Raw genomic sequence first — 23475 nt, forward strand, 5'->3', positions numbered from 1 at the left:
GTTTGACCTCTTGGCTCAGGCTCATTATTAACTAGCTCCTACAACTTAAATTAACCCATAGTTCCCATCTATGTTTAGCCACACGACTTGATACCTTTTCTCAGTAATGCATGCTCATCTTGCTTCCTCTTCCCAGAATTCTCCTAGTCTGGTAACAGTTTATACAACCAGCCTACGGGCCAATCAGCATTATATTAAACTAGTACAAGTGACAAATCTTTACAGTGAATTATCCCACAGCACACTTTGCAGGTGTCACCCAACTTGTGGTAACTGTCTGGTTTTCAAGAAGCACAGGCTGGGAACTTGTCCTTGAGAAGCCAATTAAAATAGGTAAATTATGCTGAGAGATGTCTTGACAGTTAATATTGTGTACTGTTTTTTTCAGAGAAACTCAGTGCAGCTCCAAGCATACACATAGGGCTACAACCTGTAGCTCCAGCACAGTGGGATCCAATGCTGTCTTCTGGCTTTCACTGACACTTCTCACATGTACAAAACCACAGAGAAACACATGTATACACACACAAAATCGACAAAGTAACAATGAGAAAAATATAATAACAAGGAGATTTTATTTAATGTGGACACATTGGCAAGAGAAACAAAGAAATCCAGTCACCCTCAAAGTCCATCTTTGGAGTCCTACAGTGACAACAAGCTTTAAATAATTATTAGTGATATGTATATTTAAGCAGTTCTGGTCTAGGTGTGGTCCCACACACTACTGACTCGTTATTGTCTGGGCTTCAGTCTCATTCTCTAAGGTTGTCTAACATATGTAAATCTCTTTCTGGGAAAAAAAAGTACTCCCCTGACTGAAGGCTTTTCCTTCTTTCAGTATAAAATTTCTGGAGAAATCCTCATTTCTTGAGTTCATTGTTTCAAAAGTCTGTTGGTCAGATTGAAAGATATCAGCATTTCTTTAAAATAGCACCATATCTGCTTGGCCAGTGACATGGTGATCCCATGGTTTACTATACTGAGACTTTATACAGTTCAATCACTCTGTCTCTGTATGGATGATGTTCAACAGAGCCACAAATGACTCTCATATCTTACTTGCATGCCTTCAGATAGCATTTCCCACCTGGAAGTACAGCTGTTCCCATGTGATAGGGTACAATGGAAGAAATAATTGATGAGGTTTAAGTTTTTATAACTTTTAAGGCACTGCAGAGTCCACCTGGCTCTGTCAAATCACCATTCTGGAAGAAGCCAGATGCCATGCCATGTGGGCACTCAAGTGGCCCATGGAGAGGCTCTCATGAAAACTACTGAGACTCTGGGCTGGTATCCAGTTCTGCTTGTCAACTATGTAAGTGAAGAACTGCAGATGCCCTTCCTTCAGCTCAGTCAAGGCACACCATGGACACAGCTGCCACCTTTGCCATCAGTCACAGAAAGTATACCATACTGGCCCTCCAAAGCCAACCCCTTCAAGAATTCCACAACAAAAGCCCTCGTACAACAAATTACTGTCTTGTTATGGAGTCAGAACTAGGCAGCCAGAGCAGTTCTATTTTATAGGGTGACAGCCATGGTATGTTTTGTTGTGTCCTCTGTTACTTAAAGTGGTCCGTGATAAAAATGAATCATAGATGAATAGTGTGTGCACTAGGAAATTTGGGACACAATGAATGTGTTTTCTTCCACTAATGAATTATATTCATTTACTAAAACATCTGTGCTCAGAGCCACTTTAATGATGGCTCAATCAGTAAAACGCTTCCTTGAAAGTGTAAGGGCCACAGTTTTTATTCCTGGAATTCATGTGAAAAGCTGGGTATGGTGGTATACCAATATGGAATCCCAGCACTTGGAAAGTAGAGACAGAAAAGTGATTGAGGAAGACATAGGACTTGAACCACTGCCCTCAACATGCTTATGTGTACGTGTTACACACATACATGTGTGCACACACACACACAAACACACAGCATGAATAAGTGTACATAGGTACAAGTTTACTGGTACACGCACATACACACACATCAGGGATTTATTCAACTAAAGCCAATATCCGTATGTTTACCTATGAAGATGCCTGTTATAGCAATTCCTACATCAAATTACCTGAATATTGTAGCATATGCAAAGCTGAATAGGCAGATCATTTTCATATTACCCACATATGCATAAAGCATAAAAAAGACAGAACCAGACTAGCAGGATGGCTCAATGGGTAAAGAAAATTTCTGACAAATATGATGCCTCAGGTTCAATAGGCAAACCCACATGGTAGAAGGAAAAAACAGACTCCTACAAGCTGTCTTTTTACTTACACACATGCAATATGACTTGCATGATTGCAAACATACAAGCACAAAAAATAAGTAAATGTAACAACCACTTTTAGAAAAATGGCGATTTCACATTAGGTGGTTACATTTGTGATAAAATGATGGACATATAAATAGCTATTTTACAAAATGCAAACGTTTCCAGTGCTCTTCTTCAAATTCCCCCTGCACCCCTTCCTTTTCTACATTCTTTTGTATGCTATATATTTATACACATGTAGGTGTTTATATAATTTAAACTAATTTTGCTCCTGCCTCATAACCTTGCTTTAGTAAGGAGTGTATTTACTAGACAAGCAGTTTAGAAGCAGCAGCTACAAACAAGACAGGGAAGATAGTAGGATGAATAAACTGTCCCATGTATCAGAATATTCTCATTAACATAGACTTTAGTTAAACTGTTTATTGAATGCTTTTGCATATGTCTGTGTATGCACACATGTATGTGCAGGGGCTTGTATCTGTGTACATCAGGAACCATTAGGCTTCTTGCTCCATCACTCTCTATCTTATTCTCTTGAGACAGTATCTCACTAAAACTGGCAGCCGGCAAGGCCTGTCATCCTCCCGTCTCTACCTCCACTCCTTAACACTGAGGTTAAAAGCACATGCATAGCTATGCCTGACATTCCAAGTGAGTGCTGGGGGTCCAAACTTGTGTCCTAATACTTGTAAAGAAAATGTTATAATCCACTGAGCTATTTCCCAGTCTATCTATAAGTTTATCATTAATAGTATTAATCAAAATAATGGCACAGCTCAAATGTATGAAGCTTAATGGCTTAGACAATCCCATGGCCAGACTGTACTCCCGAAGACTTCTTGAAGATTTCTGTGTAATTGTAAAGCACTGAGGTATTAAGACACAAAATTTAATTAGATAATTCACTAGAGAAGAGTTACTTTTTCAAGCAGTAGTGCGTGCCTGATTCATTTTACAGTGATTACTTCATAGTTAAAATAGATATTTATCATAATGGGGACTTTGTCTATGGACCTACAGTATAGTGTGGATGCAGCCAAATCTAGTGAACATCAAATCCATTCTGCAGAGCGTGGAGTGTGGAGAACAGACATTAACATACTGCAAGCAGCAGTGGTGGAGTACTACATTCTTGGAGGTGGGAATACAGCTCAATTGGTAAAATGTTTGCTTTGCACACACAAGGGCCTGAGTTTGAGCCCTGGAACCCATGTAAATATGTGATGCATGTACTGTTGTAATCCCTGAGCTGGGGGAACAGAAACAGAAGGACCACTCAGCCTAGCAGAATGGGCAAGACACAGGCTACTGTGAGGCGCTAGCTCAAAACAATATGGATGGCTACTGAAAACTAATGTGTCGACTAGAGCTGACTCCATGTGCAAGTGCACACATGAGTGTGTGTACATGTACACACACAGATACCATATGTTCCCAGTATTAGATAGATGTAAACTGCACACATGAATGCATGTATACATGTACATATGCACATACCATGTATTCTCAGTATTAGGCATGTGTAAACTGCACACGTGAATGTATGTATACATGTACATACGCAGGTAGCATGTATTCCCAGAATTAGGCATATGTAAACTGCACACGTGAATGTATGTATACATGTACATACGCAGGTAGCATGTATTCCCAGAATTAGACAGATGTAAACTGCACATGAATGTGTGTATACATGCACACACATAGATATCATACGTTCCCGGTATTAGACAGATGTAAGGGAATCTTTCAGCTTCTCCTTTTGTGTTTTAAAGGAGCTAATTTTTGCAGAGATTATGCACCCTGATGCTTTTAAGACCACTATAATTACAATGAAACAGCTAAATACATCTAATTAGTGACTGACCACAAACATAAAAAATAATAAGGAAGAAACTGACAGTGTAAAACAACAAAGTCCACTTGTCATGTATTATAAGTTAATTTTTCTTGCTTTTTGTGTGTGTGTGTGTGTGTGTGTGTGTGTGTGTGTGCACTTGAATGCAGTGCTCTTAGGTTGCAGAAGGGGATGTTGGATCCTCTAGAGAGGGAGTTATGGATGGTTATCAATCACCTAACATTAGTGTTGGGAATCGAATTCCAGTCATTAGGAAGCGCAGTGACATTCTCAACTATTAAGCTACCTCTCTAGCCCTTAACATACTTTGAAACAGAAGAAATAAAGAAATCCATAAATTAGGAAAAAACAGTTTTAAAAATAATTGTTTCCATTTATGTTTATCTTTATAATATATTATGTACAAAATACTGAAGAGTGTTCAAAGATGACTTTAAAATCCACATACTGAGTAAACCAAATGGTCCAAAATCTCATTGTTGTCAGCTGCTGACGAAAATGTGGATTCAAACTATTAATACACAGATTCCAGTGGGGAGAATGTTTTTTTAACAACCAATATTCCTCTCAGAAAGCTTGAATTAGATCAAGGTTAGTCACACCGGAAAGTTTTGTTTCTACTCTAAAAACATTTCTAGGTCTGAGCAGATAGTTCAGTAGATAAAGATCCTTATCACCAAGTCTATTAATGCAAATGCAATCCCGACAACCCTGTTTTGGAAGGAGAAATCTTGCAAGTTGTCCTTTGAATTGCACATAATTGTGTGCACATATACAAGCACACTCACATACCACACTAAAATACAATAAAATTGTTTAAATCCTTAAAATATTTTCGATTTTATGTCATTTAAATGTACCCATGTATCACTTAGATACTATTTAAGGAATAATTTAAAACATAAAGATGCATAATCACTAAGCCTGGATAAATATCACAGATGCCACTTGAGTATGAAAAACAATGTATACCTCAGTCTGGGAGATGGCTTAGCAGGAAAAAGTGCTTGCAACCAAGCAGGCCAACCTGAGTTTAACACCCTCCCCAGCCCACATAGTAAACAAAAGTTGACTCTTGCAAGCTCTCGTTTGTGTTCCACTTGTGCATTGCATCACACATATGAATTCACACAAAAAACAAAATGCAAAAGAAATTAAAATATATAACATATGGAATTGAAGTTGCATTGTTTTAATTAGTTAGAATTCAGTTCATAATAAATGTGAGTTATTGTTAGAATGATTATATCCGAACACAGGTTAATTCTTGGTGGTTCTTAGACAAGAATAGTGGGATAGAAGAACCGGGACATCTGCAATTAGAAGGATGTATCCAACCCTACCAAAGCAGAGCCTGCAAATAAGGTGGTTAACATCTCTGAGCCTGCCTTTCCTCAGAAAATGGTATCAATATTCAACTTATGGGAGCTTCATGACGTTTACAGTGATGAACCCAATTCCCATAGCAGTTTGCTGTTTTGTGTAAACTTATTTTGATAGAGATAGCAGAAAAGCAAGGTCACACACAGGAAAGAGGGAGAGAAAAGAAAATCCTTTAATCAACACGGTACTTTACTCATGGACAGCTTTCACAGCTAAATCAGCAGTGGAGTGGATCAGTCATGATATATAGTGAAGTATAGGATACAGTAGTAAGAAGGAACAATTTATAACAGAATTACTGAGAGCCATGGGTAAATTCTATACAACTTTTGACAAGAATATACTTCCTGAGACTATTTATATCAAGTACAAAACCATCAAAGCTAAACAGTAAAATGTGCACAGTGATGTCCCATGCAAGTGGTTGGACATGCATTTGCCAAAGCTTTGCTTTCTTAGTCCAGGTGATGGTGACATAGGCATGTTTGCCTTAGAATTAAGGCTCACCCAATGCACAAAATATGTGAGGAAAGGTTATTTGATAAATTTTACATGTCAATAAATATTTAAGCATGGAAATTCTGAATATAAACAAATATTTTCTTCTAAAATCAAAACATGAGCCATTCTGTTTGTTACATGTGATTCTAGTTACTTTTTAAAAACTATTTGTTTTTTGTGGCTTTCACATCATGCATTTAATCCCATTCATCTCCCCATACCTTCGCATCTGCCCTATGCCCTTACAACATACCCCCCAAAATAAAATAAAATAAAATTTAAGAGAAGAGAAAAAGAGAGATCTCACCGTGGAAGCTGAAGCGTGACACAGTGAGTCACGCAGTACACCCTTTAGACCATATACCTTCACTTGCAAGTGTTCATTGCAGTCATTGGTCTGGTGTGAGGCCTCTGATTTCTGCTACACTATTGACACTGGGTCCTCACTGGGACTTATCTTGGATATCCTGTTGCTGTCTTGTTGCAGAGATCATACAGCTTTGGATCTACAGGACTGGTTTCTTCACATTTCCCAGCAGATCTTCGATGGAATGGATGTTGGGGTAGAACAACTCATAGCCATGGTTGGGCCTGGGTGGTTGCAGGGTAGGTCAGTTCATCAGCTCTCCCTTATCCTCACTACTAGCTCTCCAGCATTTCCCTGCTACTTCACCGTTTACAGCAAAGAACAAAGGGTGGGGCTGGTTCTCCTGTTTTTATTCCCTCAGGGCCAGCTCCCCCACACCACCAGCAACAGCTGACTGTGTTGCCCAGGTGAGGTACAGGGGCCACTCCCCTGAGTGCTGCAGTTGATAGGGCAGGGATAGCTTTCCTGCTCTTATGACCACAGGTGAAGGATAAGGAAGTGGGGAGAGCATTTCTCCCTTGCCCATGCCACAGTATAACAGATGAGGGGTATAAGCAGATCTCCCATGCTCACATTGTTGGGGTCTACTCACCTGCAATCCTATCAACAGGGTCAGTTCTACTGTGCTTCCCAGGCAAGGTACAGGGCCTGCTTTCCATGGGGGTGAGAGGAAAAGGATATCTTGCTCTCACACTCAGGGCTGGTTCACCTGTGCCCTCCAGTTACATTCTCTTTATGTCTTTTAGTGTACATGTTTATAGATGCACGTGTGTATATGTGTGAGCCTACGAGTTTCATAGCATGTGTGTAGACTTAAGATGACAGTTCTGCTCTTTTACTCTAATATGTGGGTCCATAGGATTGAACTCAGGTTATCAGGGTTGGTGTTAGGTACCTTTGCCCACTGAGAAATTATCAGCCCCATATAGAAATATAATATGGCAGAATAAGCAAAAACTTTGAAGAAAAAAAAGAGGCCAGATCAGGGTTGAGTTTCATACAGAAAAGGTGGTTATGCATGTCAGAGATTTAAGAAAAACAGTACGAGAGAGAGAGAGAGAGAGAGAGAGAGAGAGAGAGAGAGAGAGAGAGAGAGAGAGAGAGAGAGAAACACTTAGGACTTTGTATTCATTCAATTTTCTTATCACCATAATGACATACTCAGAACCCATACTCAGTAGATTTGTGGACTGCTTTTTAAAAACTCATTTGTAAGCCTGGATAATCATGCCTTTTCTTGCATGTATCAAGTCAATTTCCTTTATATTTATGAGTTGTATACTATTTTATAAATTTGCAACTATTTAGCCATTCACCAATGAAATAACATCTGAGTTGTTTACGGTAACAAACAGGGTCGTATATATGCCAGTCTTGGTTCTAACTCTCTGTGTTGCCAGGAACCTTAACGTCTGGTTCATCCTTTCTCTACCTCCTGAAAATTGGGATTGCAAGCATGCACCATGTTGCTTCATTTATGTGGTAGGTGATGATTAAATACCAGGATTTATGTGTGCTAGTAGAGTACTCTATGGACTGAACTGTATTCAGGTCTCTCAAGTAATTAAAAATAAAGCTATAGAGTTTCAAGGCAATCCTTGGCTATATAACATGATCTTATGTCAAACATTAATAAGTTGAAAAATAAACAATCATACAACCAGGCAAATGAAAAAGTAAATAACTAAATACTACTATAAGTATGCACATAAAGAGCTTGATGTGAACCTAGGTTTCATGTCACTGGAAAAACTACCTTAGTGTGCACATGCTAGGTTGGATGGTAGCACAAGTTTGGTTATTATAGACACCACCATCAATACCCTCTTACACAATCCTAGCAACACTACTGGAGTGATCTAATTTCCCTCTGTGCTGCTATAATTCAGTGCTAACACTGTTGTTCTTTTTAAATAATTGATCTATTTTTATAGATGTTATTTTTGGTTTTAAGTGGGTTCTACTAGTACTAAAGACTTTGAAATGTGGAAAGCATCTCTCATGAGTCCTTTACCGGTGTAGGTTCCTTGCCTTTTCATATAGTTATTTTCCCTTAAATATTCCATTCTGAAATGCTTTACATCTGTTGCTTGTATTAGTCACATTTCCATTGCTGTGCTAAAACAGCGTGATGAAAAGCAACCTAAGGAAGGAGGAATTTATTTGGCTATGGTTTCAGAAGGATAAGTGACCATCATGATGGGGAAGCATGGCAGCAGGCATTAGGCATGGCAGCTAGAGCAGAAAGCTATAATATACATCTTAACCTCAAGCACAAAGCAGAACAAGCAAACTGAAGGGAGACCATGATATAAATTCTCAAATCCTATCCTCAATGACACACACACTTCCTCACGCAAGGCCAGACCTCCTAAACCTTTCTAAATAGCAACACCAACTCTGGACCAAATGTTCAAATACCTGAGCCTGTGGGGGACCTCTTTCATTCAAACTACCACATGGATCCTTTGCTAAATATGTTATTGCAAATGTTTTCACAGGCTTTAGTTTGAAATTTTACTATCCTACTTCACCTTTGCACAGAACAACAGTTTCCAATTCCATAGACTTTACTCCTAATGTATTGTCTAAGGAACTTTTTCTTAGTCTTAGACACTAAATAAATTTGTGTTTCTTTACCAATTACATATACATTTATATTTGGATTCAGTCTGAATTCATTCTTATTTTGCACAAGAGGTTACAACAAGGTTAGTTTAAGTGATATTTTTATTCTATTATGCTTATATCTGTTCCTTTTGTCTTCTTTCTCCCCTCTCTGTCTCCCTTTTTCATTTATATTTAAAAGTTTTTATTACATTTTATTTTTTGTATTTTATGTGTGTGTGAGGAAACATCAGTGTGAATGACAGTATACAAGTAGAAGCCAGACAAAAACTGGTAAGCGCCAGTTTCCTTCCCTTCCTATATACAGTCCTGCGGCTCAAATCAGAACGTCAGTCTTGGTGGCAAGCACCTTTACCCACTGATCCATCTTGCTGGTCCCTTGGTTTCTTCCTGACTGTGGAAATCTATTTATTCCATCACCATTTGTGGAAAAGACTATAATTTATCTTGCTGGACTGTTCTGCCACTCTTTCTATAACTCATGTGCTACACTCAAGAGACCCACTTCTGAGTTCTAGATGCCTTCTTGTTGGCTATGAGTGTCCATCTTATTGATAGCTCTAGTCTTGATTGCAATGACTTTTACCACGTGCTAACATATCAATGGCCATTGGGTCAGCAAAATGGATCAGTGGGTAAAGGTATTTGCTACCAAACTTGATGATCTGAATCTAATATTTCAGACCTACACAGTAGAATCAGAGAAGCAACTTCCAAGACTGTCATCTGACTGCCACACATGTACCATGATATATACACATGAGCGCACATGTGTGCACATGTGTGCATGTGTGTGTGTATGTGCACGCACACACACAGGACTCACGTCAAACATATAATCAAAAAATCAAATTTTGTTATCTTTTTTATATGGCAGGTCAAATTTAAATCCCTCCAGGTAACATTAGTTTATGACCTTATAGTATATTTTAATATTTTTCTATTTTTTGCATATAAAAGACATATTTTTCTCATTGTAACATGTTACTTACAAAATTTGAAACTGAGGAAAGCACTGGGAGAGCAACAGTTAATCAAAAACCCAAAGACTGTGAACAACCTCACCATCTTTTTCAGAACACATTACTTTTAGTAAAAGCATAAGCTTTAAAGAGACACAAGATGTACACTCCAGAAGGCTAACACATTGAACATCAAGTCTTCTGAACTGTGAAATATCATGTGTTTGGAGTCTTTTGATGCATTATACGAGGCTTCCTGCCTTAACTCCATAAATTTTTATTGTCTGTCCTAAAGCTCATAAACTTCCTTGAATAATCTCCTATCATTTATTCTCTACAGAAACTAATGTGCTGAATTGCCTTTTAACACTTATTCTGATTTTTAACTGTGGAAATTATACCTATGTACAAAATACCTACTTGCCATATGTATGTTCTAATTGTGCTCTGAAGCTGGAGAAGAATAATGAAGCAGCGAAAGAGAAAAGAACATTGTGTTTGCTAAAACTTTATTTCTTTTGTTGGCCTACTTTGGGTATTTTCTGAGATTACGTAGCTAATACTCAAATGCCATCAATGGTGTTGGATATGGCTCTGTGTGCAAAAGCAGTGGCTGTGAAAACATGAGTTTGAATCCTTAGAATCTTGGCAAAACACAGACCCAAAATACAAAGTCTGGGATTCCATTGCTTCTATGGAAATGGGGAGAGGAGACAGAAGTACCCACAGAAGCTCACAGACCATAAGCCTGGAATACAGAAGCAAAAAAAAAAAAAATAGCAAAGAGATCCTTTCTTACAGAAGATGGAAGTTGAGGACTAACACAGAGATTGTTCCTCACCTTCATATGTGTTCCCTGGCATGTACATACCTACCTTTTTACAAATTATACATAACTTACATTCATGGGCTCACACACACACACACACACACACACACACACAGACAATTACCACTAGCTGGCAAAATGACTCAGAATGTGAATGCCCACCCTTGCCACAAGTAATAATTTACATATTCTGTACAATATCCATAAAACATAAAAAGAAATCCTGACTTAGCACGATGGCTCAGTGATTAAAGACTTGTCACTAAGACTGTTGACCTCAGTCTCCAGAAAACAGATGATAAAAAGAAAACCATTTGTTTCAAGTTATCATGACCATTAAAGGATTCTGTAGACCATGGATGCCTACACACACACACACACACACACACACACACACAAGGAAAACTTTAAACACACCTCCAAAGCTTATGCTATCTGTTATTTCAAACAGTATTCTCCTTGTGTATACACTGAACTCAGAACATAGCTAGTAGGAAAGTCTCTGACCTACATACACTCAAGACACTTCCCTGGATGCTGATGGGCTTATCCTGAAATCAAGCACGCCTCTGTCACATTTCCTAAAAGCTAATGCATTTGTCACTGTCACTTGACAGTTTGTTCTAGTTATTGGTTAGTCAACTGTGTTGCCTTCAGCCATCACTCGCAAAGCAAATTCCACATGTCCAAGGCGTTCTCAATATAACCATGAATGCTGTCTCAGTGTCCACACAAAAAGATTTCTGTAGAAAGAGCAAGAGTTTCTTTACCTGCTTGACGTCATATGCCAGAAGAACATACTTTAAATCTGGGGAAACTGAGTGTCTGGATGCTTTAAAAGTTACCTACAAGAAGAAAAAGAAAGAGAATTTATTGTTTTAAGTAGAAAAATAACCGAGAAAGTGGGTTGAGTACTGATGTCAAATACGGAAGAAATAGGAATTTTCAACATACTCTTCTGAAATGAACAATATCATTGTTTTGAGAATTTCAGACAATATAATTTGCATGAATTTACCACCCCAACAACTCCTCGCCTAATCACCCATTCCTCCCATCCCTTTCTAATCAACATTTTACTCTCTTTTTCCTTCCCCTCCCCCCGTCTAGTCCAGTTCCTATTGCACAGCTAGTTTTGGGAGTGAGGCCAGCCTGGTATGTAGTTGATCTATCAATGATTGCATAAGTAAAGAAAGCTGCCTCTCACTCTCCCCACAGCCATCACATACCAATAGCTCCTCAACTGGTAGAGTTTCCTGCCCACCTCCCTCCCTCTATGCTGGGATTTTGTGTTGCCAGGGTTAGTACTGGTCTTGTGCATGCAGCCATAAACACTGTGAATATATTTAAATCAAAGTTTTGAAAAATCTTACCTAACAGTTTGGTAGAAAAGACATGAAGACAGCCATTTTATGTGTAAATACCTAAAAAGCAATCCTTTTATAACTGAGGAAAAATGGGGCTAGAATGACGTTCATTTGGTACAGTGTTTGCCTTGTATATACGAGGCTCTGGATCATCCCATGACTATATGAGTGGGCACCCAGGGAGAGGTAGGAGAATCAGAAGTTCAAGTTCATCTTCAACTATTTAGCATGTTTGAGGCAAGTCTGAGTAATATGAAACTCTCTCTCTAAACAGAAAATAATGCTGAGTTAGGTGTGTATCTCATAATTGTGAATCTATAAATCTAGCATTAGGAGTGTTGAAGCAGAAAGACTACTTTGCAAATTCATTCCCAGTCTGGGCTAAAAGTGATATCCACCATGGGCTATATACAATCTCTCTCTCTCTCTCTCTTTCTCTTTCTATCTCTCTCTCTCTCTCCCTTCCTCCCTCCTTTTCTCCCTCCCTCCTCCCCCTCTCTCTCTGAATCTTTCTCCCTATCTGTATGTCTGCATGTGTTGTACATTACTGTCTCTATATATTTATTTATGAGATATGTTTGCATTTGGCACACACACCAATATGCACAGAGACTATCTATGTTGCTTTCTGTATATACATTTTTGAGATACGTACTTATATTTGACACACACATATGTCTGTATTTCAAATGTATGCATACATACGCACATGCATGCACTGAGGTAAAGGCTTATTGAAATTCTGAAATAGACACAAAGATTTTAGAGTTGTGTGTTTGGTTAATAGAAAGAAAAGATACAGTAAAATTCTGTGTGCTGCCATTTTCGGTCTGTGTTTTTTTCTTTTCCTATTTAACTCTTTAAGTATTTAAAGAGGGGGCTGGAGAGATGGCTCAGTGGTTAAGAGCATTGCCTGCTCTTCCAAAGCTCCTGAGTTCAATTCCCAGCAACCACATGGTGGCTCACAACCATCTGTAAAGAGATCTGGCATCCTCTTCTGGCCTTCAGGCATACAGACAGAATATTGTATACATAATAAATAAATAAATATTAAAAAGGGGGGGGGGGCTGGAGAGATGGCTCAGAGGTTAAGAGCACTGACTGGTCTTCCAGAGGTCCTGAGTTCAATTCCCAGAAACCACATGGTGGCTTACAGCCATCTATAATGAGACCTGGCACCCCCTTCTGGCTTGCAGGTACACGTGGAAGGAATGCTATACACATAATATAATAAATAAATAAAAATAAAATAAAATAGTTTAAGTATTTAAAGATCCATCAAAGACAAACTTTCTTTAGAGGCAGTTTTCTGGGTAAATCAGATATAACACAAATACATAACTAATTGCATTTGAAACCAAACAACTACTGTAACTACAGTGTACCGGATGGATTCTGAGCTTACAAGTTAACTATTGAACAGATCTGATGACAGAAGTAATTTAAAATGCATGATTAAAGTTAAATACATTGAAGGTGCAGAAATGGTTTTACATGGGATATAGGTGTTTGTTGAACTCATATCAAAGGGAAAGACAGGAAAATTGAGTTGATAGGAACAAAAATAAATAGTCTGAGTACTTTCAGCAAACTAGATTGTTTGCACATTATTTGCAGAGACTTGCCTATGTAAATCATTTTGTACATCTTACTTCAAGGTAACATTCACACAAAGCTATCTAGGGAAAATACAAGAAGACAGGGATACGTTTCTCCTATTTCCCTTTCCTTTTTGTCCCCAAATCCCCTTCTGCTTTCAATGATTCCAAGATATGGGGAAGAAAGTAGCTTTCTATTCAATCTGTGGACAGTGATTTAAGCCTCAATCATCCTGATTATGATGTCTGATAAGCCATCTAAGTTTACAGGCTGATGCTTGAATGGATGGTGATAATGTCAACTTACCAGGAAGATGATGCACTCCAAACCCAAGCAGAGGTTCCTGTGCTTAGGCCATGCCTAACATTTTCCTCAGATTTCTTCCTTTGCATTTTTGTCCTTTGTGATCAACTAGCGACCTCGGTCTTGCCCTATATTTGACTCTGTTAGTGCTTGTCAGAGAACCCAGGCCCTGCAGGTTACCAGGCTCTAAGCAGAAAGGAGTGCAAGCAAGATATGATGAACAAGGCAGACTTCTGTAGCCCAGGGGTTCAAGGTAACCTGACCACCATTAGAAAGAATGAGGCACATGGAAAGCAAGCCCCACTTTTTTTACTCCAAGAAGTAGTGGACCCTACATCACATATGCCATGTTCCTTTACCTGGGTCTCGGAGAGCAGGCTATGTACTAAGTTCTCACCCTGCAAGTTCCCCTACCCCCTTTCTTTTGGAAATTTTTAAAAGAGGACACCATGTTTGGCTGCGGATGAGGACAGCAAACTACTTTCAGACCATACCCCAGTGCTGAATGTTGCCAGAATTCTCAAATTATTTGATTGAAGGATAATTACTTATTGCCTTCCTGCAGTTCCATGCTTTCCTTTCCTTTCTCTTCCTAACTGAAATCCCATGCTGCTGAAGAATTTGTCCAAACTAGAAGAGATAACAAAAAATTCCCACCTTGCAGTAAAGCTGGATAGAATACAGCTAACTGTAGGGTGTGAGATTTGAAGCCAGAATCTAAGGGTATCGGTTTTCTATCACTGACCCTCCCGACTTATGGCATTTGGTACATGTTGTCAAAAATGAAAGGAATTGTCGGGCATTCATTTGGTATTGTCAAGAACAAAATTACAATTTAAGAGCATAAATCGTTTTATTTCCCATTCTGGATTTTTACATGTCATTATAAAAATATAATAAGGAATCTAATGGTAGGGGCCAAAAGGTTTACTTTTAAAAAACAAGAAGTCCTTTAAAAGGAAGCAGAAATGAAGGACTATGAAAAAGCATCTGTCAGTGCCAAGTCACCTTCCTGAGAATCAAAACCAAAGAGAGACAGGCCACTGAAAACTGTGACTGGTTCATACCAGACGGAAAAAAAATCCAATCCCTAGGACAGAAGTGATGACAGTGTTCCCATAACAGGTTTTAAAGAGCAAAGTGGAAGATACTGTCTGTTCAGTCATCTCTTTAAAGAACAGTACCCTTCCTAGAACTGCAGTGCCTGGGGCAGGTAACCTTGTGACTGGATGTCACCACTCTGTCTTAGGGATTAGAAATCCCCAACATTATAGATGGTGAGGCTGTCTCAAGGCCACAGAAATGCAAAAGGAATTCAGGAAGGCTCTTTTCACAGACCTTGAGTTATCTCACCAGCCAGAGGGTATTTTTGTTCTTCCTTGCTTTCATTCTTTTTGGTAGAGACTTTTTTCCCTGCCTGGTATGAATTATTTAAAGGAATCTCACATGCTTTGTCCCCTCCACCCCTATGTGAGATTCTTCACACAAATTAACTTCCTGTTTTCACAGGTTCGTCTGGGCCTTGGTAACAACATTTTAGTGTCTTTACAGTTCCTACCATTATCCAGTCTGACACTTTGTTAATTATCACTGTACTCCCTCCAGCTTAGGCTGCACACAAACTGGGAAGTGTTCCAAATAGCTTTTCAGGGGCCCAAAGCTGCTGAATCTAGACCTGAGCACTGGTCATCTGGGATGGAAGGGTCCATAATGTGAACATAAGAAACTCATTCTAGAGCTACAGAGTAGCTCAGTGGCTGAGAATGCTCACTGTAAAAACACAAGGACTTAAGTTCAAATCCCATAGCCCACATAAAAGACTGGTGTTACCATGTCTGCCCATAATCCTAGCATTGTGGAGATGAGGGGGCTGGTGTTGTTGGGTCGTGTTAGCTGCAAGGCCAGTGTAAGGCTTAATGAGAGACTGTCTCAATGGAATAAGACAGAATGCTATAGCAGGGCCCTTTAGGGACTCTAGTCTTCTTGCCTGTATCTGCACACATATGTCCATATATACCACACACAAATACATGCCATAATCTAGTAATTAATTTATGAAACTCTGGAGGTTTTACACGAATTCATGTTACTATAAAGCAGTGGTTTTCAAATTTGGGGTTGCATATCTGTTATCCTTCATTTCAGATATTTTATTATGATTCATTAGAGTAGGAAAATTACAGTTATGAAGTAGCAGTGAAATAATTGGGGTCACCACAATGTGAGGAACTATATTAAAGGGTCACAGCATTGTGAAGGCTGAGAGCCACTGCTATGAAGTATTTGTGTTATTATCTCTTGCATCTGAGGAAAAAGTTCTATCTAACAGTTGTGAAAGCTGCTTGAAATTGGCCTTCACTGTGGGATATAATATGATTCTAGTGAGTCTCAACTGGATAGAACATTAGAGCTAGGGGTAGAGAGGTGACTTATGAGGTAAGAGTGATTGATCCTCTTCCAGAGGACAAGAGTCCTGTTCTCAGCCTCCATCAGCGCCTGTAAGTGCGACTCCAGAGAACCCAAACCCTCTTCTGGTCTTCATAGGCAATCCCTCACCCAACAAATAAATGAAAACAATTTTACAAAAGGAACTCTGAGTTTGGGGAAATTTCATATAGCTTATTTCCTGTTGAGACGAAAGGCTGTAGAAAGGTTGTTGTAGGTAGGTATACATGCCTGTAAGGGTTGGATATAGGAGCGGAAACATGACATCAGAAAATTACTCCTCGGGTCCCTTCCACTTTTTCTTTGTGTCAGGGTTTCTCACTGGCCCAGAACTTAGCCAAGTAGGCCAGGCTAGCTCTCCAGTGAATTCCAGGAATGCCCTGTCTTCATATCCCACTTCACTGATGATTGGATTATAAGCATTCAGCACCTGTTCTGCATTTATGTGGGTACTGGGGATCGAACTCAGGTTCCAATGCTTATTGACTAAGCCATCTAACCAGAACAAATGATTTCTGTATGTGTTTACCATTACTAAACAAATAATGCCTATTAGTGACTGTTTTAGCCCAGAGAGTTCTGGGGAGTCTTAAAAGGCATGAACTCTACATACAAGCAAAATACATTTAATGAACAGCAAAAGGATAGGCTCAAGAAACACAAATATGTACATGGTCCTGTATTACTCAGTATAACACAAGTAATTCACTGTATGAGAAGCAGCAAGGTTCCTGAAGGTTCTACAAGGTAAAGGAAGCCCCACTAAGTGGATTTTTCACGACATATTGGGCCGAGTAAGGTAGAATCAGGTGCCGCTGTGGTCCACAGCAGAACTGATAACTGAAACCCAAAGCCTGCAGAGACAAGGCACTTACAGAAGGCTGTGGCTGTCAGGGTGAGAAAGGCTGACTGGACTTGCTCAAAGGAGGAACACTCAACACTAGATCCAACTTATCTTAGAGGAAATGTGTAAAGTTGTTGTCTTCATTTTTCCAAGTAAAGTCATAAATCATTATGCTAACATCAAGTTCTATGGATTTAAAATTGTTACGTAATAGTTTCATTATGGAGGAAGGGTATCCTTCATGGGGTGTGGAAGTTTGCTCCTTTGTGGAATGTTAATGATCCCAAGGATAGGGGAGAGGAAAGCAGCTCTTGATGGAGTTTCCAGAAGCTTAAACCTATCACATACTTGGAGAATTTAGGTGAAGAATATATGATCTACTGCTTTTTACTTCAATGAAATCCTTGATTGTGGTATGAGAAACCCTCTAGGAAGCATATAAGTAGCTTTAAAGCCTTCCAGGGAAGAAGGGGATGGGAGTCTAGGTGACGGCATCATATGAAAACCACATTATCAACTCCTTAACTAGGGCAGAGAGTATCATGAATGGTAACACCAAGGAGGGAGTAAGATTTGTTTTGTATATAGAATTTTGTTTTTGCAAATGGATTGAAAGTGATTTGATCTGAGGCTTCCCTAGAAATTAGGAAGACAAGCCACACAAGCAATATCAAAAAGTTAAGGAGGAAGGGACAGACATAAACAAGTGAGGATGTGAGCAGGAGACATTTGGAAAATATATGAAGAAAAATGATTAGTATTTAAGGGCAGAAATAAGATGGTTGAAGAATCACTCAGAGCTTTTTAAGTCAATGCTGCCATTAGAAAAAAATGTTTATGTATCATTTTTCACACTATATTATTTCTCTATGTATATGTGCAAGTTGTGTGTGTGTTGTGTGTAGAGGTCAGAGGTAAATTTTGGGTATTGTATCCTCAAGCGCTTTGTTGTTTTGGCAGCTCCTATTGAAAACGAAATTCACCAATATAGTCCTGTTGGCTAGGCAGCATCTCCATAAATCTCTCTATCTTTAACTCCAGCAAGCTGCAATTATAGATGCATGCTACTATTCCCAGTTTCTTTATATGAGTTCTGATATCTGGACTCAGATTTCAAGTTTACAGGGCAAGTGCTTTTCTATATTTCTGAGACATCTCCCTCGTCCCACATGTGTCAATGTTTGCTATGGTATGCTTGAGTTTCTGAAAGACATCAGAACAAATATTTGGGACTAGTATATTGAAAATTGGATGTAACAGGGTGTCTGGAAGCCTCATCTCTAATGGGTGAGTTTTAGGTGGAAGGTTATGCTCAATTCCAATTTACCCTTTTGTAAAAGGGGGAAGTATTCCTTCCTCAGCAAACATGTCTATGGTGTAATCAATAACACTGCAAATATTCTTAACATTGTTTGCTACTATCTTATTTATATCCTCATTTATGACACTTGAGACATAGCCCCCCTATGTAGCCTGGGCACTCTTCAAAGTCATTACCTTTCTATCTTTATCTACAGTGTTGTGGGATATTTGATTATACTGTGGACATCAAGATATCATTAATTAGGTAAAATCAACTTCATGTCAAGAGGCAGAGTAAAAAACTAGTTGATAGGAAGTAGCCATAAAGTTAGAGGGAATCTGGAAAACAGAGAAATGCAGAGGAGGTAGTAAGCAGGGACTTTGAGTCTGATGGTCCTTTTGTTTTGAGATGGAGGAAGAGAAGCTCTTTTTCTGAGATGCTGGCTAAGGAGGGAGGTCAGATTGTTGTTCCTCTGCCTCTCTGAGCTAGTAGGTTTTCAGCCCACATTTTACTCTTAAGTCTTTATAGGTAGAATCACACAATTGAAATTTAGTTTAAGACCACTATTGCATGTTGGGGTTATAGTCACAGGACACCACTAAAACAGTTTTGTATCCTCAGAATGTGCTTTTTTGCTCATCCATGTTCATTTCCAATAGCTATAATAACTTTGCCTCTCTCTTTTCCTTTCTCAAACTGTATTTCCCTAAGCTCATGTTTTAATTCTTCTCATTTAAGAGTACAATTGCATACAGCTCTTCCAGAGGACAAGAGTTTGACTACCAGTTCCTATTTGGGTGGTTTACACTCTAGCTGCAGAGGATCTGGTGTCCTCTTTAAGTCTCTGTAGGCACCTTTATACACATACACGCACAGACTCGGACACACACATACACAGACACATAGGATTTTTAAAAGCAAAAAATGAACTATTAAGCTTGTATTATTCATAGCATAAGTGATAAGTCTGACCAGACCAAATAGAATTCTCCTTGTAGTTCATCAAAGGATTTATCACTGTTTCCATCATCACTCTTGTACATCTTTTATTGTCACAGTAACGTCCCTACTAAGAGGCTTCCATGCAATGATTCACTTTTGTCTCAGACATTATATGCAGAATTAGAAGAAGGATAATGATAGTGTTCCAACATGCCAGATACTGAAGATCATAGCGCGAAATCACTGAAGACAAACTGAAATGTCAGGAGTTCCAGGAAATGGAACATACACATTTGCATTACTCTACGCTGAAAAGAACTGAACAGAAAGAATTAGGAAGGAGATTAAAATTAACAAGAACTAATAAGAAATATGTGGTAGCCTTAAAAAGTAGAAGACTACATTAGTGAACTGTTCAAATGGGTTAAAGTGTTACTCAAGATTTTTGTAATAAACTGTCAATAAAAGTATATGCAAGTATATCTTCTTGTATAATACAAAACTAAGTAGAATACTCAGTCAAGGTACTTTCACAGAGTACCTCTTTATACTGGAAAATGTAAAGCAGTAACTTTTTTGATAAAGTATACATTCTTATTATTTTTGCAACCCATTGAATCCAAAGTGCTACTCATATGCACATGGCTGTAAAACCGTCCATTGGAGTATGGCTGACCTGTCATTGTCCACGTCCCTGAAGAAAACAGATTCTTCCTTTCTAGAGTCATCACCTGTCATAAACTTCTTAGCTACAGCACACATATGCCAAATACACACACACACACACACAAATACACACACACAGAGTAAATAATGTGAAATCTTTTAAAAAGGAAAAACACTTAATAGAAGTTGGAAAAGCAGTCAAAGTACCAGCCTGGTTTGATGTCAAATGAGGGCTCTTATTACTGTTCTTCACACTTTGGCTTGCATAAAAGCAACAGGCAAAAAGTAGAATGAAAAGTTTTCCTTCTGTAGCTCTGGACAAGGCGTGGTTTGTTGCCCACAGTTATAGTTCTGTTTATCTGGAGGGGTTTGAAACTCAGATCTTGAATTGCTTGTTCTCTACTTCTCCCTTTTCTTAACTGCTCAGTTACTAAAGAAAGAGCTTCCATTATATTCCTTTGCGATACAACAGCACTATGTTTTACAAACATTGATCTCTTTCTGTCGTTTATTTTTTCTTGGCACCTAATATTTTATGGATACTGTAATCTTTTCTAAAACAATGCAATGCAGACAATTTCATGATATAACTAGGTAATTTTATATGATATGTATGCCCTTATGCATGTGTGGGGCAGGTGGGCACATTGTGTAAATATGCAAGTGAAGGCAACAAGTCAAGCATTGATAATGCTCCTCAGGAACTTCCCACCTTTCCTTTCGATATAGGATGTGCTGTTGGCCAGGAATATTCAAGTAAGCTAGGCATGGTACACATAGGGCTGTGGGCATGGCCTTACCTGAGACTCTCTGACACTGAGATTATAGGCACACACTGTCATGACTAGGTTTTTGTTTTTTTTTAATTAATTTTAAAATAATAAAAAAAAATCACTTCGCTTCATGGCTAGGTGTTCTGGTTTTCAGAACAGTAAATCTATATCTAGTAACCCATGGGGATATTTCACATGGATACCCACTGCTCAATAAATGTGAACAGACATCATAATGTTCTATTGATTTAGATCACAGATCATACTATTCATTTTTTATTTTTAACAGAAGGCAAAACTTAATGGTCACGGAGCTCTATCAATAATTTAAGTAGAGCAGGCAGGGTGACTTTGAAGGGAAATGTCCCAGCATTTCCCTCCCAGAAAATGTTGACAAACTACAAAGGCTCTGGTTGAAGAGAGACGGGAACATTGTGACTTGCATATTCATGCCAATTATTTTTTTTGAAATTCAGTTTGTGCGGCTCTAATGACTTTTCAAATTATCTTAATGCTTAATATATTTCAAATATATTTTTCTTCTCCAAAATGATTCTGTTACATTCAAGCACAAGTACACTGAATAATAGAGTACACAGAAGGAGTACGGAGCTGGGATGATGACTCAGTGGAAGTGCTTGCTGCATGGGAACAAGAAACCGAGTTCAGATCACTCACACCCATGGAAAAGCCAGGGTTGTTTGTTTGTTTGTTTGTTTGTTTTTTCGGTTGGTTTTTTTCTACACTTGTGAGGAGAAAGCAGAGGGATCAAAGGTTCAACAGCCAGCCAGTCTAGCTGAGTGGCTAGCTCCAGGCTCTAGAGCTGCTGTCTCACAACCTCAAAGGAGGGCAAGGAACTGGGAAAGACACTGATGTTAAACTTTGCCTCCACATCTACATGCAGTAGGAAGCGTGCCTGCGTACGTGAATGCATATACCACAGACACAGGGAATTGTGTGTGTGATAGTAAAAGCTTTTTAAATACTAAAATAGCATAAATTCTGGATCTGTTTTCTTGCTATAATGCTTTATAATGTTTCTGAAATGATGCTTAATAAGTAAGATGTTTAGACTATTCTTGTCTAATAGCAAATTACCGCAATTTTTGCTTTCTGTAGAAATTTATTAAAAATTTTTGTTAATTGAATTTATTATTTGACATTTTTTTATGTTTATTCAACATATCTATTGAGTACTTGAGTACTTATTACTTGTCAGGAATGCTATTTTTAACTTAATTAAGTTAAATTAGCATTTTTTCATTTATTTTACATACAGACCACAGTTTCTCCTCCCTCCCAGACACTCATCTATCCCCTTCCTATCCATTCCCCCTTCAGCTCCATTCGGAAAGGGGCAGACCTCCCATGGACTTGAACAAAGCATAGCCCATCAAGTTGAGGTCAGGGACCAAGCATTTCCCCATGCACCAAGGCTGGGCGAGGTAATCCAGCATGTGGAATAGGTTCCCAAAAGCCAGCTTAGCACCAGGGGCAGGTTCTGATCTCAGTGACAGGAGCCTTACAAACAGTCCAAACTGCACAATGGTCTCACACAGAGGCCCTAGAATGGTCCCTTGCAGGCTGCCTAACTGTTGGTCCATAGTCAACATGCTCCCATGAGCTCAGGTTAGCTGTGTCTGTGGGTCTCTCTGTCAAGACCTTGATTGCTCTAGCTTGTACTCATCCCTTTCTTCAGGATTCCCAGGAGCTCGACCCAGTGCTAGGTTGTGGATCTCTGAATCTGCTTCCATCAGTTACTGGCTGAAGAAAAGCTCTCTCATGGCAATTAGGGTATTCACCAATTTGATTAGAGTAGATGGTCAGTTTAGGTTAATAGTCTTAGCTGGGGACATCCTTGTGGATTTCTATGGGTTTCACTGGCACCATGTTTCTCCCTAACCACGAAATGTTCCCCATCAAGATGTCTCTTTTATTACTCTCACTCTCGGTCCCTCTCCCATGCCAGCCTGCCCAACCTGCTCCCTTAAGTTCCCATTCTCCCATCTCCCATTCCACATTCAGTTTACCCAGGAGATCTCTTTTTTTCCCCTTCCCAGGGAAATACATGCATCTTTTTTGGGTACCCCTTTTAATCTAGCTTCTATGGGGCTTTGGATTGTAAACTGGTTATTCTGTACTTTACTCCTAATATCCACTTATGAGTGAATACATACTGTGCTTGTCTTTTGTGTCTGGGTAATCTCACTCAGAATATCTATTACTTGTGTGTGTGTGTGTGTGTGTGTGTGTGTGTGTCTGTGTGTGTGTGTGTGTGTGTGTGAGAGAGAGAGAGAGAGAGAGAGAGAGAGAGAGAGAGAGAGAGAGACTGATAACTAGTACTTCAACTTGTTCCTACTAAGTTACAAAAGGTGCAGAACTGAAAGTCATTTTTTGCATTTTTCATATTATGAGACAG

The 23475-nt window shown here is 38.9% G+C and overlaps 1 protein-coding gene across 3 annotated transcripts in view; it reads right to left on the reverse strand.

Moving 5' to 3' along the window:
* Positions 1–23475, reverse strand: part of Dpp10 (dipeptidyl peptidase like 10) — a 1483954-nt gene that overhangs the window by 316486 nt on the left and 1143993 nt on the right. For all 3 annotated transcript variants that reach the window (XM_075987761.1, XM_075987760.1, XM_075987762.1), the window contains exon 5: positions 11585–11659. In XM_075987761.1, coding sequence (XP_075843876.1) covers positions 11585–11659 — 75 coding nt within the window. The remainder of the gene's footprint in view (positions 1–11584; positions 11660–23475) is intronic.

The sequence above is a fragment of the Microtus pennsylvanicus genome, chromosome 10 (genome assembly GCF_037038515.1).
Source record: "Microtus pennsylvanicus isolate mMicPen1 chromosome 10, mMicPen1.hap1, whole genome shotgun sequence".
Taxonomy (NCBI): Eukaryota; Metazoa; Chordata; class Mammalia; order Rodentia; family Cricetidae; genus Microtus; species Microtus pennsylvanicus.